General features: G+C 36.5%; 1 protein-coding gene across 1 annotated transcript in view; it reads right to left on the reverse strand.

Moving 5' to 3' along the window:
• Positions 1–480: 480 nt before the first annotated feature.
• Positions 481–21083, reverse strand: part of SLC9A3 (solute carrier family 9 member A3) — a 51237-nt gene continuing 30634 nt past the window's right edge. Inside the window, exons 4-16 of the mRNA XM_063404807.1 lie at positions 19305–19383; positions 18326–18503; positions 17224–17444; positions 15114–15316; positions 14219–14308; positions 11180–11250; positions 8863–8992; positions 5661–5776; positions 4923–5052; positions 4227–4403; positions 3579–3654; positions 2059–2172; positions 481–728 (exon numbers count right to left, since the gene is read on the reverse strand). Of these exons, the coding sequence (XP_063260877.1) occupies positions 481–728; positions 2059–2172; positions 3579–3654; positions 4227–4403; positions 4923–5052; positions 5661–5776; positions 8863–8992; positions 11180–11250; positions 14219–14308; positions 15114–15316; positions 17224–17444; positions 18326–18503; positions 19305–19383 (1833 nt within the window). The remainder of the gene's footprint in view (positions 729–2058; positions 2173–3578; positions 3655–4226; positions 4404–4922; positions 5053–5660; positions 5777–8862; positions 8993–11179; positions 11251–14218; positions 14309–15113; positions 15317–17223; positions 17445–18325; positions 18504–19304; positions 19384–21083) is intronic.

The following is a 21083-nucleotide window of genomic DNA, read 5'->3' on the forward strand; positions in this document are numbered from 1 at the left end:
GGGCATTTTGCCTTCCTGGACACTGGATAAATAATCTGGACAAATATTCACAGCTAGCTCATGGCTTCTTAGCAACAGAGTCAAAAAATTTTATTCCCTTTAGGGAATTCAGGTACCAATTCTATCATCTAGGACTGACTAACCAGGAAACCTGAAACCTCTTGAAAATGTCTGCCCAATATTCTGGTACTTGGAATACTGTTTTCCTGGCATTTAAAATATTCAAGTGAAAACAAAGAGAAGGACCCTTATCTTGTAAAAGTAGCAAGACATTGGACCCCAAATACTTGAACAGCTCTTCTGCAAAAGGAAAATAGAAAGGTGTTTTGTTAATTAAGTTGGAGGGAAATAAAAGATGTTTAGTTGTACAAAGAAATCAGAAAAGAAAGAGATTTTCTGAAAGAAGAAAAAGCAGAAAAATAAGTTTACTTCTCAGAATTGGTAAGTTAAAAAATAAAGGTGATAATATCTTTTAAAACGTTACATATGTGTTGATTCTGGGAGAAAAGATCTGGGTTTGTCCTCTGGGCAATCTGCTAGCAGGAAGGAATCTGTTGATTTATTGCTGAGCCGGATTGGAGTGAGCCGTCTGAAGTTATCTGGAGAATATGGGAGCTGCACTCGGGCCCTTTGTGATGGTACCACAGTGTCTTCACTAGATAACCATGGTGAGAACTTCATGTAGATGCTTTGGTCATCATCAGCTGAAAATACTGGGTTATCAATTCCTAAAAAAAAATTCATGCGTGACAAATAAAAGTAATCAAAATAATTTCTTGGTAATACAGAAAGATGCTTTATAAAAGAAGGGCTGTTGGAAAAAAAGGGGCTGATACGCTGATAAGTCAATACACAGACCATTACACACACATGTACCTTGGTTATTGCTAGACATATATTGGGTTTCAATTAAAGAGAAAAACTGGTTGTCACATCAAATTTGCAATTATGTTAGGGATATCTTGAGACAAAAAATAAAATCAATACAAGAAATAATCAGTCCGCAAGTGTAAAGCAAGGGGGGGAAAAAAAGCACAGCATAAAATAACTGCAGAAAACTCAATTCAAATCCATAAAAAAGAAATAAGATAAGGGGAAAAATGTGAAAAAAAGAGAATAAAACTTCACCACTCCATAAGCAGATGAGTGTGAGTGAGGTAGCTATGGTGAGCCACAAAACAGTCAAAAGTAAGGTGTAGGAGCCTGTTCATACAGCTATCAAGTTTGACTAGCTTTTACATAAACATTTTGCATCTTGCCATCCACTTATTTCTGGGTGTCCTTATACATACTCAAACACAGAATTTGTCATGAAACAGTGTCATGCATAAACTGCATTTAAGGGTGTCTGACACAAGAATAGGAATACAAGTCTTTTTCTTCACTGTAAGCACTGTAAGCAATTACAAATGAAGCAAACAGTGGCATGCTGAAAAAATTTAAACACAGAAGTGCTAAAGAGAAATACTAAATTTTATAAGACCATAAATAATATTATATGATTTCTGTTATATGTAGTTATAAGCTTCCAATATGATATTTTGGAGTCTTTCAGGGCTGGAAATCAAGGGCACTGAGTACTCCAGAAATGCTGTAAATCTGCCCTTTTCAGTAACTTCGATAAGCCTGTAAGGATCTGATGGGATTGTGAATATAAAAGGAGAAATCTTGCCTGAAATAAGAAGAACAAAATTTATCACAACAAAGTTCCAATGCAAGTGAAAAGCAATTCCAGAGGATTAGTATTGACTGGTCTTGTGAGTAAGGCAATTCTAAAGTAACATTTTCTGCTGCTAGAAATAATTAGTGGCTTTAAAGCTGATTTAGGTAGTCATGTTAACAACTGCTATCAGTTTCAAATGTGGTGCTCTCCATACCTGAAGATATCCAAAAATCTTTATGTTAACATTAATAATTAGCAAATGTATTTTGAGATTGAACACATAAAATCCCTCAATCAAACAAACAAAAAAACCCAGGCTAATTCATAAGCATTTCTAGCACTTTTTTTTATGTTTGAGGAAAAAAAAACCCTTTGTAGGTAATAAATATTTTTACCTGCAGGAGTATCTGTGAAATTTTGTTTTGTCACATTAGCCAGGAAATCAACTCCTTTGCCTAGATGCAAAGTCTCATAATCATTATTTTCTTCTGATTCAGAAAACTCCAAATCTAGGGGGAAAAAAAAAGAAAAGAAAAAAGGAGAAAGTGCCATTTCATTAGAGATTTGTATCAGTTCTGATAGAAAATGCTATTTCCTGCTGGTTTGATGCTGTCATGGTTATCAAAAATACATCCTTAGCAAGGATTTTCATCACTTGACACAGGTCGGCATTAGTATAATGACTAGTTTCAAACCTAATGAGGTCATTGCTGTTTTCACTGCAGTACAATAAGCTTTGCAATAGCTGCTAAACCACTTGTTAAGACTGTCTTCCAAATAAACTTTTTTGGTTTTAAGTAGATTGTGGCATCTCTATGCAGAGTTCTTTAATAAAACAATATTGAATGACCTACTGATGAGTATTCAGAAAGCTCTTCTCAAGCAAAATACTTCTAGATTACACTTGGGGAGCCAGTCTGTACTGCTCCTCTCAGTCAAACAAAAATAACACTCAGTAAATGATTCAAAGAAGATAGATAAGGAAAAATATGTTTGCTTGGAGCTAAGAGAGAAAAGATAAATCTGAGAAAAGATAAATCTCTCTCTATTTTACTTGAATTGTCTTTGAGATCAAGGAGTTACAGGCATAGACAGAGGGAATAACATAAATCAAAGTTAGTTCAGTGGCTTCTAACCACATTTCAGTTTTGAAGTGACAAGTACTATTTATAACTGCATAACAAACATGTTAGCACCCATTACATCTTGCCATGTCTGACAGCAATGCCAAAAAATGGCTAAGGCTAAGGAAACAATTTGGGGCTTCATATGCAAAAAACAGCTTTTGCTAGGGATAGTCCCCAGGCTGGTCAGCTTCCAATTACACTTCCAAACCTGAACCATGTGATAGATCCATTCATGAAGGAGAAAGCAGTGCTGGAACTGACCTCCAAATGTGTTCCTTCCAAAGCCACACCCTCCTTGAATTATATCATGCTTGCTTAGCCTCAGCTCTGATTCAGACCCTTCTAAAACTGTGGACTCAGATAAAAATGTAATCTCAGCTACTGAATTTTATATGGCTGGGGTCTTAGGTAGACGTATCCTGCTGTGATGAAAAAAGTTAGCAGCTCTGTGTACCTTATCCAAACAGAAGCTGAAAGTTCATTTATACTGTAGCCACTGCATTGTTTTGTTTACAGAATATAAATGTGATACTTTTAAAATGTGAGCAAAAATGCCAACTAAAATTTGCTTGTCATCCAAATTCCTAAAAAACCCAGCTTCTATATTACCTGATATATCACTGCATTTAAGCATGAAGCAGATCACCACTCCAAGTTCTGAACTATGACTAGAAGTCCCTTTTTACTATCAGATTTGCTATGCCATATCACAAAATCTTTTAGTGATGCTTTACTGGAAATGTAGCTGGCATATTTCAGTTAATGAAAGAGTCTAAGAGTCTTTTTACCTTTTTCCTTCAAAGTAAAATCTTGTACTGGATTTTCTGAAGGAATGTTTCCATTTGGTATGACACTGCTATTTCTCTGAAAAGAAAGCAAAAAATGACCAAAAATGCTAATGTCATCTGATAACAATGGCAGTGAAATGACCCTTGACATGACGACTCCAGCACAATAACCCTGAAATCCATTATAAGATTTGTTTGAGACTTCAATATGGATGCCACTAATTTCCCACCTACATTTGAAGTATGTACAAACAGGGTAAAAAAAAAGAAACTTTGGCTCTTGTTATGCTGTGTGTTCCCTCTTAGTTTCACACAAATTTGGTTGAATGCTCCATGCTATAGAGCTATCTTGCAAAATCCCCCCACAGTGTAGTAACATGGTTCAGGGTCTGTTGTTTTTCACGTGATCAGAAATCTCTCGCCCAGAAGAAGAGTCCCAATGCATAGAGAAGTGCAGAATCTGAGAAGAAGCCCCTTGAGTTACCTCCTAGTTTAATCTCTTCTTGCTTAGGTCCTCTAAATTCATGAAGTTCTACAGGGCAGAGATAAATGCAGAACATAGGATCCTTCTGAGTCCTCCCTACCCTTCCCACCCATTATTTGGTATAATAGGTGGCTACATCTGGGTCCTTGTGAAGGTATTTTTACCCTTTTTTGGCCCCGGTCTCGTTTGTGGATTTTATTGAACTTCTTGGAATGGTTTATTCCTAGTTTGGTACTCTTGAAAGATTCTAAGCGCTTCCTCATTGTCCTATGGAAAATCTCCTTGTCTTGTTTCTCATCTTCACTGTGCATGATCTCATGTCGACTGTACAGGTGTTTGTGCTGTGGCCAGGAAGGGAAGACAATATTCATTTACTTAGAAATACAGATGAAAGCCCTGAATCAATGCATTCAGTCAGCATCACAAAAATGTAAATCACTCCATAAGAAAGAACGAACTAAAGACTAATCTGAAGGCATTAATGAAACTCAATTTTTTTTTTTTTTTCTTCATGAAACAAGTCCAGGAATTTTAAGTGTGTAAAAGTGAATTGTCATTCAAAGTAAGCATCTCCCTATAAGTGTCTGAAGCACTTCAGTTGATACACTTCATTTAATCCTGATCAGAACCTTTGCTGGACACAGTTCTGCATTCCACTGGCCCCAGTGATTTCAAAGGCACTAGTTCTTTTAAAAAGCCATGTTCTTAAAAATGAGAAATCACACAAACAGCCTATCTTCCTCAAGGGTGTGGATTTTGCAGTGGATTCTCTCCTTTTGAGTTTCACTTGCAAGTTTTGGTTCCTATTTCCTCTTAGTTTTAGATTGGAAAACAGTCCAATGCTAGCCTCTTGCTCTCACCTCCTGCCTGGGTTTATACAGGTACTGTTGTAGAGTGTGATGAGCGAGAGTATCTTCTGTGTCCCGGATACTTTTCCTCCTCTGCTCTAGAGCTTGCATGTCAAGGCAAACCGGTCCAGCTTTTTCTCTCCTAAAGAAAAACCCAAACAGCAGTTTTTAAAATCAGTGATTGCTTAAGTGGAAGAAAAAACAGGAAGACAAGGAATGAAAAGGAGAAAACAAGATGAAGTTTAAAAAAAATAAAAAGGAAGAGTAAGAACTGACTAAATGGCAATGAGTGAATAAACACCTAACAGGAAATGTGAAAAGATCACTGGTTTCTGTCTTTCAGGGGGATGTAGCATTAATTAATTTCACAGTTTACAAGACACATGGTCTGTTCAGTGACAGATCAATCAAAAAGTTAAGGAAGGGCCAATTTTTTTCCTCACCTCTCTCCTTACTTTTTCTGGAATAAACACAGAAATAACATCTAGCCCTGTATATAACAGTTGGTGAACCAAAGGCAAATGAAGCAACTCTAATGTGATGTCTGCTTCATCTTACCAGCCTTTACTGAAAAAAACTGTGTGTAAAATACAACATTATAAATCAATATATACCCATTTTCTGTGGGAGAAAATATTAAATAAAGTTAACAAAATTAGTGACTGAAGCCCCTGCAATTTGCATTTTTCAATTTTTTTGCAGTGTTTCTATTTCCTTTCATATACTACCCTGTCAGTCCACATTACTTACAATAAATAAGAGACAGAACTTTCCACAGTGCTTGGGAGTGGAGTGCTGAAATCCACATTTACCATGTTGTCTGTACTTGGAGAACGTATAAATGCCAGCGAACCTCTACGTTCTCCCTGGTCATGGAAAGAAATAAGGCATAGCACAACTGTAAAAACCTAGGACAAAATGTGTATCAGAATACAGATAATTTGTGAGACTCTATTTATGCCAATGGCAAAAGAAGCATGGGAGAAATTGTATCTAGGTAACAAATAAAAACCATTTTTGGTGGTGGTTTTATGGTTTCTTTACATTGAGTGACATTATCCCAACAAACAAAACAATGAGAGAATATATTCCCCTCTTAGGAACTGATTTTGAAGAGGTGAATGATTTCCTGTGACTCAATAGATTTGCAGTTTTACTTTGTACAATGTTGCAAGCCAAGAGCATAGGTATATACCTACAGATGTTCATGTATCAACACCACTACAGTATCAACACACTACTGTTTTCAAAGACACAACACTAAGTTCTCTACCAGACTGGAAGCAGCAAATATAAAGTGGTGATAGAAGTCCACAAGACTATTAGAAAGAGGTTACAGCATGACAAGATGAGATATTGAAGACATGACATTTTTTCAGTTTTAAAACTAAAGTCACGGAAGAGAACTGCTGGAAAACCTCAGTTTTATATCTTCATACCTTTTCTCTACACCTTAAGTAATCTCTTGCTTAGCTAAAAGGTATCTGTTGAGTGACATTGTGGTTACACAGGCTGAAACCATCTATGGTTTTGAATCACAGCAGAGAGAAATCACATAGCAGGTCTCTAGATTTTAAACAGTAATAATAAAGAGAAATAATCTCCCTTGTAGAACAGAGATTTTATCTACATTTCTCCAATTTTAACTTTACTGTGTTCCCTTTACATTTTCAAGATACATGGAGCAAACCAAAGAAATATTTTCTTTTGCTGTGATTACCCACATACATATCACAGTATATGGGTTACCAATGACATTAAGAAATACACTCTTGACCTCTGCAGGCAGAAAACCCGAGTTTAATAAAATTGAATTCTGGGATAACATAGTTGCATCCATTTTCTTAAGTGAATCTGACTTTCTTTTCAAATCAAGTTTAATGTTTCATACATACATCATACCATATCGTCAGTGAAAGAATTTTAGCCAGAACAAATAATGAACCATGAGCTTTTTAAGTCACTTTGCTTCAGTTGCTCTAGATTGCTTTCATTTTTCTTGGCTTAGGTTCTCCCCTCTCAACTGTAAGGAATTTACTTAGATTGAGACTGAACTCTCTGAACTCTTATTTATTATATAGATGCAGCATAGCAGCAGAGTTGAATAAAGAAAAATATATAAAATCATTTTTAAACTCCTCAGATTCTTGCAAGTAAGAAGAGAGTGACTAGCTGGTGGAGGCAGGTCTTGTCCTGCTTCAATTTCAGTGTCATCTTGTAATTCATGGACATTTAGTTCAAAGATATATTTGAAAAGTGGAGAAAAAGTTGTTAAACAGTGTATCATTGAAGCAAATATTAAAGTGAGAAAGGTGAAATGGCTTTAGGATTCACAACTCATAATTAATTTCTGCTGGAAGAAAATATGTTGCAAAACTTCTGTAGAACTTGGAGAATTTCAATTTCTTTTTCTATTATAATGAGTTCAGTAGACATTTACCCAATAGAGTTTATCTGCAAGAAACAACATAACACAAATAACATTTGGACTAAGGTAACAAAAAACAGTTCCCTTGTGGTTTGTCTCCTAAAAAATAATTAATCTAACTTTTAGTAATCTGTCTTTTCTATATGGGATCAAAGACATTGTTAGGAAAAAAATCTGATTCTAAATCTGCATTTGTTAGTGATCTCTAAAGCCCTTTGCATCTGTTAAAGAGAAGAAACACTGTAATGAATCTAGTGAATACATTCAGCAATGAATCTGAACACAAGTTTCGTGGTCATCCACCTCAAAGTCATTATCCAACTTTCTTCCTCTGAGGTGTGACCCAGAAAGTATTACAAGAAACAAAATTAGTTCTTGAGCTCAAATGATCTAGAAACCAAATGGATAATTTATATTTCAAAAGGAAGAATTTCCTTGTCTTGTGAGCTATTCTCCATCTTTCATACTAACATAACTTCTGAACTTAGTCTTGTTTTCTGGATTCAGTCTCCAAAATTATGCTTCATTGGAAGAAGACTGCCTGGCTATAATTAATAATAATAATAAAAAAAGCTTAGCAGTACTAGTAGTAGTAGTAGTATCAATCATAGTAATAGTTTTTATTCAAATTAAAGAAATTAACTGATATATCACCTAACTTTGAAAATTAATTCAATTGGAGATTATGGGCATGGATAGATCATAATTTTAAAGACCACTTTTTAAGATATTTCATTTAAAACTATCCTGTATCAATACTGCATATTCATGGCTCTTTGACCTAAGGTGAGTAGTTCCATACTGAAGAAGATTAGGAATTTTTACACAATCAGGCAACATTGCTGCAGTACTCCTACAGAGGGTCAAAAACCTTCTTCAAATCTCCTTTAAAATTTCTCCTGTTGCAAGTCTTAAATTTCCCTAACTTCATGATTCTTTGATTGCAAATGATATTTGTAGTATATTTAACCTTAATTGTTGAATCATGAGGGTTATGACTCCATTGAATTTGTTACCCTTTTTTTCTTTTTTTCTGCATGTTACAATTATCTGGCAAATTGAGATTAGCAGTCCCATACTTTGGCCACATATGCACATCATTTCATCATTTGGAAGTAAGCTTCTTCAAATCAGATTTGTCACCACATAGAACCACTCTCCTGCAAGAGCCAGACCCTGTTGACACACTTAGAAAGACAACACCCCTCCAGAATTACAGGTATTTTTTTCGTGTAATGAATGTTGAAACAAAGATATTCAGTAAAATGCAACAGAAATGTACACTGAAGTAAGTACAATACACTAGTATTTGGTGATCAGGCACAATACTAAGAACTACAGCTTCTCAAACCGGCAATACTGACACTCAAAACACATTAAAAAAAAAAAAAAAGGCAGAGCAGAGATTGAAATAGTTTTCCTTTAGGCATCTCCTGCAATATATCAACTTTAAGTTATAGTATAAATTTTAAAAAATCAAATTCCAAATGATGCTATAATATGTCAACAAGTGTTCATAAGTACCTCAGCCACATAGCTAATTGCATCCTTCAAGTTGAGCTCATGGAAAACATTAAGGATTTGGTCTCTTGATTTTTGAGCAGACCTTCTCATCAGTATTTTTCTGAGGAATTTCCTATCAAAATTGGACCACCTGATAATTTAAACAAACGGTGTTAATGGCAACAAGCAATTTTAATTTCAAAGCATTTTTAATTTAGCATAAATGATATTTTTGGATCTAAACACTTTGAAAAAAAGGGTGAACAATGGAATGTGAAGGATTTGTGTTCTGAAGCTTGTCAATTAGCATGTAAAGGAAGTCAAGGAAAAATCCTGCTACAGACTTATGCAGCTGTCACAACACATTTAATCAGTTCACTTACTCAACACTACTGCAAGAGTGCTATGATTACAGTATCCCATTTCAGAGTCAGTAGCACATTTTATACTTCAGGAGATCATGCTACCTTATTTTTCCACTTCTGATTATGTTAAATTTTCTTCTTTTGTTGGGAAAGTAATCTGCTTTTCCCTAGGTGTATTGTAGGAAAGCCAAACCAGAAAATCAGTTAAGAATAACAGTGCCCTTCTAGAAGCTCTACCAGAGGGCCTTATTCATGCCACTGATGTACTGTGCTCTGGGGAGAGTAACCAGGAGTATTTTCAATTATTTACACTTCCAAGATTGTCTGATAGTAGTGTATCTGCCTTGTCATGTTTAGGGTCCAAAAGATTAAAGGCAGTTGTACTTTCTTCTAACTTCCTCAACGCTTCATCTAAAGGGCACGATGCAGTTTTGGAGACTATTGCTGAGAATGACTCTATCCATCTCACCCAATGGCTATTTTGAGTTTACAGCTTTGGATTCAGATTGCTTAAACCTTTTTGCCCAAAATATTATTCACGTAATTAATAACTATTCCTCTTCTCTGGTCAGAACATCTGACCAGCAGGCTGTAATTCAGGCTGCCACACTGGAACTCAGTGAGAATGCTGGGGGTTGCCATTTCTTCATGGAAGTGGCATTTTCACTTTCATATACCTAGAGTCCAAAAGGCAGGGTTAAGATAGTTTCATTCAAAATACATTAGTATCAACCACATACTCAACCATGAATCTATATTAAGCTATTCTTTCTGTTCTTACTCAAGGGGATTATTTTCTGACATGCAAGAAGTCACATGTTAATCTGCCATTTTAAAAATATAGTTCTATCTTTGAGGCAATATGCCAAAACTGGAGATGTATTTGCCTATATTATATATAGCCTACTGAAATTCATTCCCAAGAAGTAAACTACAAACTTAGACCAAAAGAAAGAAGATGTTCTGAATGGAGTGCCTCAGGGAAATTCTTCACTGCATAAGTGAATGAAGAGCAAAAGGAAAAGAAGGAGATTGTCTCTATAACTGGATGCAGATAAGCAATTCTGCTTGAGTTCCAGTACAAGCTAGCTTCTGTCTAGGAATTGTAGTTTTGCATGATAATGCTAAACCTAAGCTTACAGACTCAGCTCTCAGAAAGCATTAGGGGTGTGCTCTGCAGAAAGCTAACACAACCTCATGGCTTTTGGATTGGAATTGGCATGTTGAGTCAGCAAGAGGTTGGCAGGTTGTAACTGTGACTGTTTGCACCTATGAAGTGACCTGATTCCAGGGAGAGAATGGCCTAACTTGAAATAACACTCTTAAGGATGATTTAATGTCTGGATTTAATGTCTTTTTTCCCACATTTATTCACCTAGGTATGGAATTGTGTTCATAACAAGGGTAACTCTTCACATGTACTTTAAAGGAATGATGTATCTTTCAGCTGAGTAATTCTGCTTCTGTCAAAATGAATCGATTATACAAAGAGGGAATGGTTAATTATTGGTTTCAGACTAATAGGCTGAAACTGTCAGAGCAATTTCAGAGCATCCTCTGCTGTAACTTTCAGAAGTGTTGAACACATCCTTGTAGAGATCGGATAAACAACTGAGGATTTTTAGTGCCTCCACACATCAATAGTGTTCATGATATGTAGTATTACAAAGAAAAACCAATATTAACATTCTAGGTGAAAACTTCTGCAAATGGTTCTCTAATCTTGAGAGAATGACCCCATATGTGAATTGAGGCACCTGCAAACACATATACTGAACTGTGGAAGAGAAAGGAAAGATTCTAGTTGTAAGGGGACAAAAATACACTGTTTTGACATTTGCTGTATTTCCAGTATTTTCAGTATGTAACCTCTGACTACATTTAGCATCCTTGCATTCCCTAGGCTCACAGGCTTGATGTACAGATAATATTTCCTAGCAGTATTTCAAGATTCTAAACTGGTTACTACTTACTTGTCTCTCAGATAATGATGTCCTATTTGTCCAGAAATGTCTTCTATTGCAGAAAGAATGTGGTCAAAGGCCTAGGAACGTGAGAGTGGAATTAATATCTTCACAGAAATAAAAAAGTCTAATTAGAAAATAGCTCAATTTATTTCAAGTTAGACCAAGCAGCTATGTAGAATAGTTTTATGGCTGTTAAAAAAAAAATTCTCATTTACAGAAGTACTAACTACTATGAGCTTTTCTTCAAAGGTCCTGAACTTTCTAATCAGTTCTTTATAAATCCACTAAGTATTTTTGAATTACAAGGGTCTCTATGAGAAGGTACTTAAACCTCCATTTTAACCTTCAATTTTAAAACTTTTATGGACTCATTTTACCATCTCAATCTCTGCCCTATGAAGTACATCTTACCACTATTAGTGTAGGTGATTATTTCAGTTGAAACATTCCCTCAGTGATTCTTTTCAGATGCTTCAAGAGTTTCAGAGTAGAAATAGGCACCATTCTTTTAATATCTAGGGCAAATTTTCATACTGGGTATATGAGATGGCTGATAGAAATCTGGAGGCTTATAACTCTTGACTCAAACCAAGGCAGCTGCAGGTACAATTTAGCCTTTTTCTGTGTATGGTTATTAATATTTCACTCTGAACATTGGAATGATTACTGCAGAATATACAGGTGCTAGATCTGGAACACTGTGACTGATATTTGGTAGTGGTGAGGCTGTATCTCAAGTCCTGTGTCTAGTTCTGGGCCCCTCATTTCAGAAAAGACATTGAGGTGCTGGAGCATGTCCAGATAAGGGCAACAAAGCTGGGGAAGAGTCTGGAGCACAAGTCTTGTGAGGAGTGGCTGGGGGAGCTGAGGTTGTTAAGCCTGGAGAAAAGGAGGCTCAGGGGAGACCTTATCACCCTCTACAACTGCCCGAAAGGAGGTTGTAGGTAGGTGGGTGTTGGCTTCTTCTGCCATGTCTCAAGTGAAAGGACAAGAGGAAATGGCCTTCAGTTGTGCCAGGGGAAGTTCAGACTAGATTTCAGAAAAAAATTTTCACTGAAAGAGTGATAAGCACTGGAATAAGTTGCCCAGGAAGGTGGTGGAGTCACTGTCTCTATAAGTGTTCCAGAGCTGTCTGGATGTGGCACCTGGGGATATAATTTAGGGGTGGTTATGGTGGTGATGTGTTGACGGTTGGACAGGATGTTCTTGAAGATCTCTTCCAGCGTTGATGATTCTGTGATGTCTTATTGTCTTCCACCCTTTAACCTATATTTGTATTAAAAGGTTATGTTTTCTTTTACTGAATGAAAACTTGATAATGTGGTGTGAAAGTGAATTGGAAGAGTTTGTGTTTCAAAATATTCTAGAAGAGTAAAGAAATCCAGGGACATAAAACATTCACACTGAATTAAAACTGTTGTCATTAATCTGGAATTTCAGAATATAGTTATTCTGTACTGGATAGGTGTTGGAGTCCATGTTTCCATGGATCCTCCGCAGAAAGTGACAAGTGCAGGGGTTGAATTAAAACCTTTAGAAAAATTAAAATATATAAAGCTACACACACATAAAGTAGAGATTTAAACTTCAGCTTTAAGCTTCACATACCCTAAGTGCTTAATTGTTAGTGTAGAAGTTCAGAGCTTCAGGCTTAGTGATATAGTTTAGACATAATAAAAAATATAGTAGAGTACTGTTTATAATTTTTGGTATGAATTTTGCACAAATAAGATAAAGTTTCTCACATCTGCTAAGATAGAGTTTTTACACACAATAAGATAGGATTTTTACGTTAGCTAGATAGAGTTTTTGCATTAATAGATATGTTATATGTGTAGATTTTTGATACTGCTTTTCGTAGCTTTTCGTAGTTCTACAAACATTAAGAATTGCACCTAGATTGGGTAGTGTGTAGATAAAGGCATGAGTATGCATTTGTAACACATGGATAAATAGCCTCTGGGTTGGAAGTGGAGGTATCGATCGATCAATCCGATCTATCGATCCAACCTCCACCTTCCACAGCCTCGGGAAGGAGCCCTGCCAGGGAGTCAAAACAGGATTCTAAAGGTACCATCTATTGTAGCTTTTGTCAAGTGGGATCAGGGCCCCAGGGTCCCTTTACCTTTCCTCCTTGCGGCGCTTGCCCCGGAACTCTGGGGCTGCCGGGGACTCTGCGTGGGTTCAGGACCCCAGGACCCCTTCCTGCCACTGCGACCCTGTGGCCAGGAGCCCTGTTTGGGATTTGTGATTTCAGGACCCCTTCCTGCCACTGTGACCCCACAGCCAGAAACCCTGCTTGGGATTCGTGATCTCAGGACCCCCCTCCTGTCATTGCGACCCTGCGGCCAGGAACCCTGCTTGGGATCAGGAGCTGGATATTGTTTTATCCTAAGGCTGGAATGTGACATTAAATTCCATGTTAAGACTACTGTTTATTCTGGTATCTTATTACTAAGACTTTATGGTAATAACCGATTGTAAGACCGCTCATTTAGGACTCTTTCACCTTCAGATATATGCTTGCATGTAATAAACAACTTTGTATAAGACTTTAAAAGGTTCTTGGACCTTTAAGATCTATTAACCTGTAGAGACAGCTCAGCAGATAGGAGACTCTCTTTCTAAGTAATAAGCACACTAAAAAGCCTGCTTTCATACCTTTTCCAAAAACTAACAGTTTTTTGAGAAGGAAAAATAAATTTATTTGGACATGTTTTACCCTAGCAATCATCAATCATTCTCCTCTTTTAGATGAAGAGAAAGAAACATATTCCATCTGTGCTGTTTCCCCAGTACTCCCAGCCCCACTGAATTCTCAAGTGAAAACCAGAACTTTCATATGAATATCCTTTCACAGGACTCAAACCAAAGAGAAACAGCAACTTAAAAATAACTTTTGAAATGTTTGAAGGATTTTGCTCTTGAAATTTGATAATCCACTCCCTTACAAAACCAGACATTTTCACTAACAATTTTGTTTTCTCTTAAGGTGCTCTGTAAAAATCCAAAAGATACCATGAGGGTTTTTTTAAAATATCTTACTCTGCCATGAAGTTTCTCATTCAGTTTTGGTTCTCTGTGTTCAGTTTTCTTCACTTTCAACCACTGTACCAAAGGTTTGATTGTCAGGCCCTAAGGATTGAAACATGACAATAAGTACTTGGAAGTCCTCTTAGACTTTCCTCCAGCTGGTTAAAGAGAAATAAAGCACATTTGTGTGTTCTTTGGTGGTTCTTATACTTTCTCAGTTGATTTCTATTCCTTCTAGAAGTTAAAATAATGCAGTACCCTCAGCTCCTATTACAAAGTTTTGAAAAGACAGCAGTGGAACAATATATCATCTGTAGGAAAAATATGGTGGTGGAAGAGTAGAAGTGTTTCTTATGCCACTGAATGTGGTATTTTCTCCACAAATCAGAAGTCTGTGAACACAATAAACTTTCTGTAATACACTTCAGAAAATATTGCAAGTTGCTATCAATTGACATATTTTCATTTAAATTACTGTTTTTTCATCCAGAAAGTGCTTTTTTGTTTGGATGTTAAAAACTTTCTTGTCCCACTGCTTGCTGCTACATTTCAAAACAAGGACTGAGGCTCAGATAGTTTGGCTTACTGACTGTATCTGGCCATTAAAAGCACTGTTCCCTATAGTTATTCACATGAGGAGAAGGATGTTTAATCAGATATTAACTTGACTATTAATACCAAGCAGCTAAGACTGAACAATTTTTAGCACAGAGGAAATTGTGTTTTGCCCCATGTGGTCCCACATGAAAACATAAAATAGGATCTTTGTTACTAAAATTACAAATTCAATTATGCTTTTAGTTCAGTGAAACAATATGCAACCTTCAACTGAGAACTGCTTTAAGCATTCAGTACTTTTGGGGGACTCCTTCTCCTTGCAAGAAGCATGCATAAGAAGTTAAATTACCTGGAATATAACAGTAAAAAACACAACAATGATAGTTGTGCTGACAAACAGGTTTCTGTCTTTCACTTTTTTCCCATCCAGAAGTGCAACAAGAGCAAAAGCAACTGCTCCTCGTAGTCCACCATACGACATCACCACCTGGTCTATTATCTCCAGCTGGACAGTTCTGTAGCGGTTAAGAATCCATGTCTGTATAACAACACCTGTAACAAACAAATGTCAGCATGTCTAGAAACGCCCTTATGGAATGTCAGTATCCCAGCTGTGTGTAACAGAAATGGCGCCACCAGACTGCCTTTATAATAATCTACGCCATCTACTTCCCCGTCTTATCATTGTGTTGCCCACTTAGTGGCTTCTCTTTACTTTGAGCCAAAGGAATTAAGTGAAGCTGCTCCTGTGAGCCAGCAGCTCTTCTGAGAGTGCTGCCCACTGGCACAGGCACTCCAGGGAAAGTTCTGCCATGTGTTGAGCATGGAAATACATTAAGAATAAATTTTCTAACACTGTAACTGGTCATATCCACAGGGTCAGTTAACAGAAATGGGTTAAAACAGCATTGATTTAGGGAGTAAGTGTAGTGCCCTTTGCAAATCACTGAAAATGACATTTAAGTCATTGTCTTATGAAGGGTTGTTTAGTTATGCTAACACTATCTTCAGACCTACATGTGAGGTACTGCCTGCTGCGGGAGACCTAAGACTCGAGAGGTCTCAATGTATCCCAGAACTCCCACCATACAGAGGGAAAACAGTTTCCCCACTCCTGTTGCTGGCATGGCATGTGTGTCCCACTGCAACAGGCCAGAGCTGTTAACCAGTGCAAAACAGATTCTTCTTTTTTCAGAGAACTTTGAACTTGTGCCAAGAGAAGTGTCTTGTTACTGTAAGAAGGGCCTCCGGAGGAGGGGGCCTTGGAAATGCTACCAATCTGACTCTTCCAGGGAATGAGAACAGCAATTATGTCAATAATTGCACAGTATCAGCAGGTATTTAGTAATTTGTCAGTGTCTAAAATCAATTACTTTAGTTCGTGCTTATTTTTATTGCTGAATATTTACTATTTACTTATTGTCACATCTATTACAGGATGGTTAACCACTCATTTGAGGAATACAGAAAGTGTCAAAGACAAGAAGGAAAACTCTTTCAGACACCTCAGGCACATTAGCAGTTACTGAGAGGCAGCTAAATGAACAATGCTTGCAGACTTTAGAAAAGGAGGGCAAGGAGCTAGGCACTTCATTCTGCTCAGAAGCTTCTAGACAGAATAAGAACACAATCTAGGAAAACTACCAGCTAGATAGACGTGTAGTGTGACATGTCATTTAAATGTAAGTAAAGACAAACAGGCAAATAAGCTAGTTTAACTTATTCCCAGGTGTAAGTACATATACCAAATTGCCGTGTGTGCTACTCTCTACAGGTACTTCATTCTACACCTTTTTTGCCATTTTTAGCAAAACTATAGCAGAGCTACGTAGCTGGGCAAATCATTGTTGGTATTTTGAAATGTTTGCAAACTTCTATAAACCCAGTAAATTGACAGTAGGTAATCCCTACCTGCCCCAGCCTTATTTACTCAGTTTTTCATCAGTCCCTGAGAATTATTTCTTAAGCCAGAAAACCTGCAGTGTAATTATGTATGCTCTGATATCACTGTGTGCCTAAAACCTGAAGTCAACCATAACATTAGCTTAAGACAATCTCTTTAGTGCCAAAATGAAAGCACTGAAGGAAAGATACAGCTGACAAGAGTCACATCTTTTGTTAGGCTGCAAGTTAAAGAATAAAGTCCATTTTACTGGGAGATTTTGCCAATACCATTTGCTGGGTCAACAAAGGTTAGCCACTGAATGACTCGTGTTAAATGCTGGGCTTTTGATTTTTCGTCAAAAATGAAATCCTCTCATATTTTCAGCATATGATGAAACTTATTGTAGAGCTTACTCTATTGCTCTAACCCAAACCCAACAATAAATTCAACTAAAATAAATTGAACGTTTTAAAAGGAACAAACCTGGAACTCCAAATATTTTTGGGGGAGAGGGATAAAAAATATGCAATTGCATCAGCAATACAATGCAAGAACAGGAAGGTCGCCCTCTTACCAATAACTCTATATACTGAGATGAAGACTAGAGTCAACAGAATAAAAGCCGTATTCCAAGTCCATATATCTGGATCTACAGCTGAAATACCCAGGAACATGAAGATAATAGTTTCTGCTCCACTGGCCATCATTTTCATAGTATATCTTACAGTTGTAGAAGACTGTTCAGATATGTTAGCCTTGACATATTTCTGACAGCAAATGCCACAGAAGGTTATCCTAGAAAAAAGAAGGAGCTGTTCAGAAAAATATCTGTTGCAACATTTAATACTATTTCAATCTGTCTGTCACATAGTGATAAAAACCTGCCATTAATTCCTAAGAAAAGATACACTCATTTACACTTGTGGAGTCTACCCTAGGTAAAAAGCCTATCTCAAACATACATGCTGATGTGACCTCAAGTGGCCTGAAGACAGTATTTCATTAGAACACAACAGACTGTAATTCTCTTTAGGTTGCTGTACTGCTTTCAATGCAAACCTTGTTTTAAACCTTGTTTACATTAGATATAATCTTGAACTAATGATCCATTTCAGAAAGATTTTCAGACCTTGAATACACTTACTGTACCATCTACAAACATGACAAGCAAAACTGAGAAGAAAAGTATGCCATGAATCAATGATACTAAGAGAAGAAAGGCCAGAGAGGTACTCAAGCCAAAACAGGCAACATTTAGGCAAACCTTTATGGCCAGCCAAACAGAGAGAGAGAACAGAGAATAGTGGCATTCACACAGTGCCTTAGAAAAATATTGCTTTAGTTTCAAATTATAGGGAAAGATGTCAGCACCAATGGACAAATGTTAAGACTGAAGTATTATTAATAACAGGGAGGAATGAGTCATGTCTGTATTTTGCAAAGGAGTTCTCACATTGCTCAGCAGATACTGGGAAACTTGCATTCCTTTTTAAGGCTGGATGACAGTATTTGCTAACTACAATCTAGTGCAGTATGAATATAGTATTATCCAGCATAAACTTAATGAGTGTTGTATTCAATAGTTATCCCCTATAATTTAGGTTTTCCTTTCAATGTTTTTTAAAACCGTATTCCATTCTCATCCCCTTCATAGGCAGCAATAAAAAGAGACTTACGCTAAGATGGCGGAAAGAGACAGCATCTCTGCCGTGAGGTAGGACAGGTAGGAAATTATAAACACAAATCCAGGTTCAATGATCCTCACGTGCTTGGTGAAACGACTGACCAATGAGAGCAGGAATGCAAAGAAAATGCCAACCAGTGTCCCACCAAGGCTCACCACAAAGAATGACACTGAAAAACAAAACACCTAACACAGCTTAAACCGTAGAAATATAATGGTTTGAACTAGCTCTCTTCTGGAGACAGCAAATGGCCAGTAAATCACAAAAAAATTTTGGAGGACATGTCATATTCATTTCTAGGCTCAAGGCTTTTGAGCACTTGGTACATGAATGCTGTAGAAAAACAAGGCTACTTCTGTTAAGCCTCATCATTTTACTTTTATTCAAACCCACTATATTTCTTGTAATATTTTTTCCCATGCTCTGTAAACAAAAGTCTTTACAAAAGCATGTTATAGAATATGGCAAAGTCACTATTAGAACATTTATTCATAATATAACTTAGTTTCATGCAATGCTTGGAATGGGAAATAGTGACTATATTTTCAGGCAAATTTTTTTGATAGTTACTGGTAAACATTACTTGGTGGTGATCAGTGATAAGGAGTGGCAATGCTTGTATGCAATCGTGGCTTTCCTGGAGTGCAGGGAGAGCACAGGCTGAAATTAAGGAAATGTTATTAAATACAAAGAAAAGATATATAGCTGTCAGGTTTGGTGGTCTCAACAAATGAACTCCACATCTAAGTCTTCTCAAAAGAAAACAGATCTGATTAAATTTCCCAAATATTCAGGTATATTTATTTATTTATTTTCTTAAGACAATTGCCTATGCCATGTAAGTGTATGAATATGAGTAATAATGGAAAGGGCTTAAAAATAACAGTTGTCAATTGCATAATAATAATATTTTGTTTAAAATAATGCATATATACACCAATTGTGTGATACAGAATTCACTTCTACTTACCTATGCCTTTGAGACAGTCAATCCCTGTCACATTCGTTGCACCGATCGCAACAAAAGAGTCAAACACATTGTACAGCACCTGGGAAGAAGAGTAGACTAATTTAATAATTCCTCCTGAACTGAGCCTATTAAAATAATCTCCTTAGGGGCCTCAACATTATAAAGTCTGAAATTGTATTTGACTGAGGGAAATTCTGTCTGGGGGGAGAATTTTGTCTTTCTCAAAATAAAAGAAATGTAGCGGGCCAAGAACAAACAAACAAAAAAACCCCCACCACTAAACAAACAAGAAAACCCTCACAACATTACATTTCTCACTCTAATATGTCCCTTATGTATAAAAAGCATTGTTACATATAGATGCATTTTCTAATGCAATTTTCGCTGTAAAATCCAGGTATTTAAAAGATTGATTTACTCACATGTATAAGATAAATAAGGTACTTAATAAGACAATAATAAGATACTAATAATATGCTAATAATAAGATACTGAATTGAAATAAGTTGAACATAGAATATAATAATTGTACTTAAACTTTTAAAATAATTGACAGTGATTTAGCTGAAAGCAAAGAATTCACCTTATCCGTACCTGTGACTAAGGAGGTTTATGTCAGCATAATTTTTGAGACATGCCAATTTAATCTGCTCTTAGTTCCCCTAGTGGTGAAGGAGGACTTTACTATGGCTTTCTCAGCTTTCCTTGTTGCAGCTGAACTTGATCATCCTTATCGTATTCACCCAGTCATGGTATACAGGTTCTTTTCTGTAGCAGTAGTCTTTTACATATTTATGTTTAAAGAACGTTATACCATCCACTTTCTTCTGTCTTCCAGTCTTTCCTTTTTCAAAGTAGTAACTCTACTGTTATGAATTTTCTCACAGGCTGTGCTTTCTAGCTCTGGATTATACTTGCTCTTCTGGATTTTACCAATGAACAATCAAACTTTCTTTTATTTGTAGACTGTTTGTGTTCATTTCACAGTAACAAAAACTCCTTTCCTTCTGAAAGCCAGTGATGTTGATACCTGGGTTCATCAGAGGTTTATTTCAATATTTGTTTCTGGCAATACCCCAGAAGTACTAATGATACTGATATCCAAGGGCAGTTAAGTTTCTCTGGAAGTCATACTGTCATTTTCAAACTCATGTGAACAGTTAGGCTGCTGCCAATGACCTTGGAGTGCTTTGCTTCCTTGGCTGCAAAAAGTTAAGTCACTGAGCCTTGTGAACATATCTTACCCTTCCTTCCAGATAGGCAGGTACAGGAATAGGAAATGATCCAAAAGTGAAGCTGCACAGCAACTTGGTTGCATAGCATCTTTCTGCCTTAAGACTTCCTGATCTCTGACCACTAACACTGCACTACAAAACTATTGACAATTTTATTCTGGGAGAAAAAAATGTAGGAAAAGAAAAGGTGTTTCATTCTAAATAAAGGAATCCCAAATTTCTGCTGCTGTTTTAAAGTCTATTAAGGACTTGCTAAAGTAAAAAAAAATTTGAAAAACAACAACAACAACCAAAAAAAAACACAAAAAAAAAAAAAACCAAAAAAACCAAACCAAAACAAAACAAAAAACAAAAAAACCCAAAAAAACCCCAAAAAAACCCCCAACAACAAAAACCAAAAACAACAACTAAGCAAAAACTTTCTAAAATGTCATACTTTTTTTTTCCAAATTGGCTCTTTGTTATATATCTGCTTGATAAATATCTGATCAAAGTAAAACTGAGAGAGCAGGCATAAACACTTTGAAGAGTATTCTTTCTCTCT

Source organism: Prinia subflava, chromosome 1 (assembly GCF_021018805.1).
Source record: "Prinia subflava isolate CZ2003 ecotype Zambia chromosome 1, Cam_Psub_1.2, whole genome shotgun sequence".
Lineage (NCBI taxonomy): Eukaryota > Metazoa > Chordata > Aves > Passeriformes > Cisticolidae > Prinia > Prinia subflava.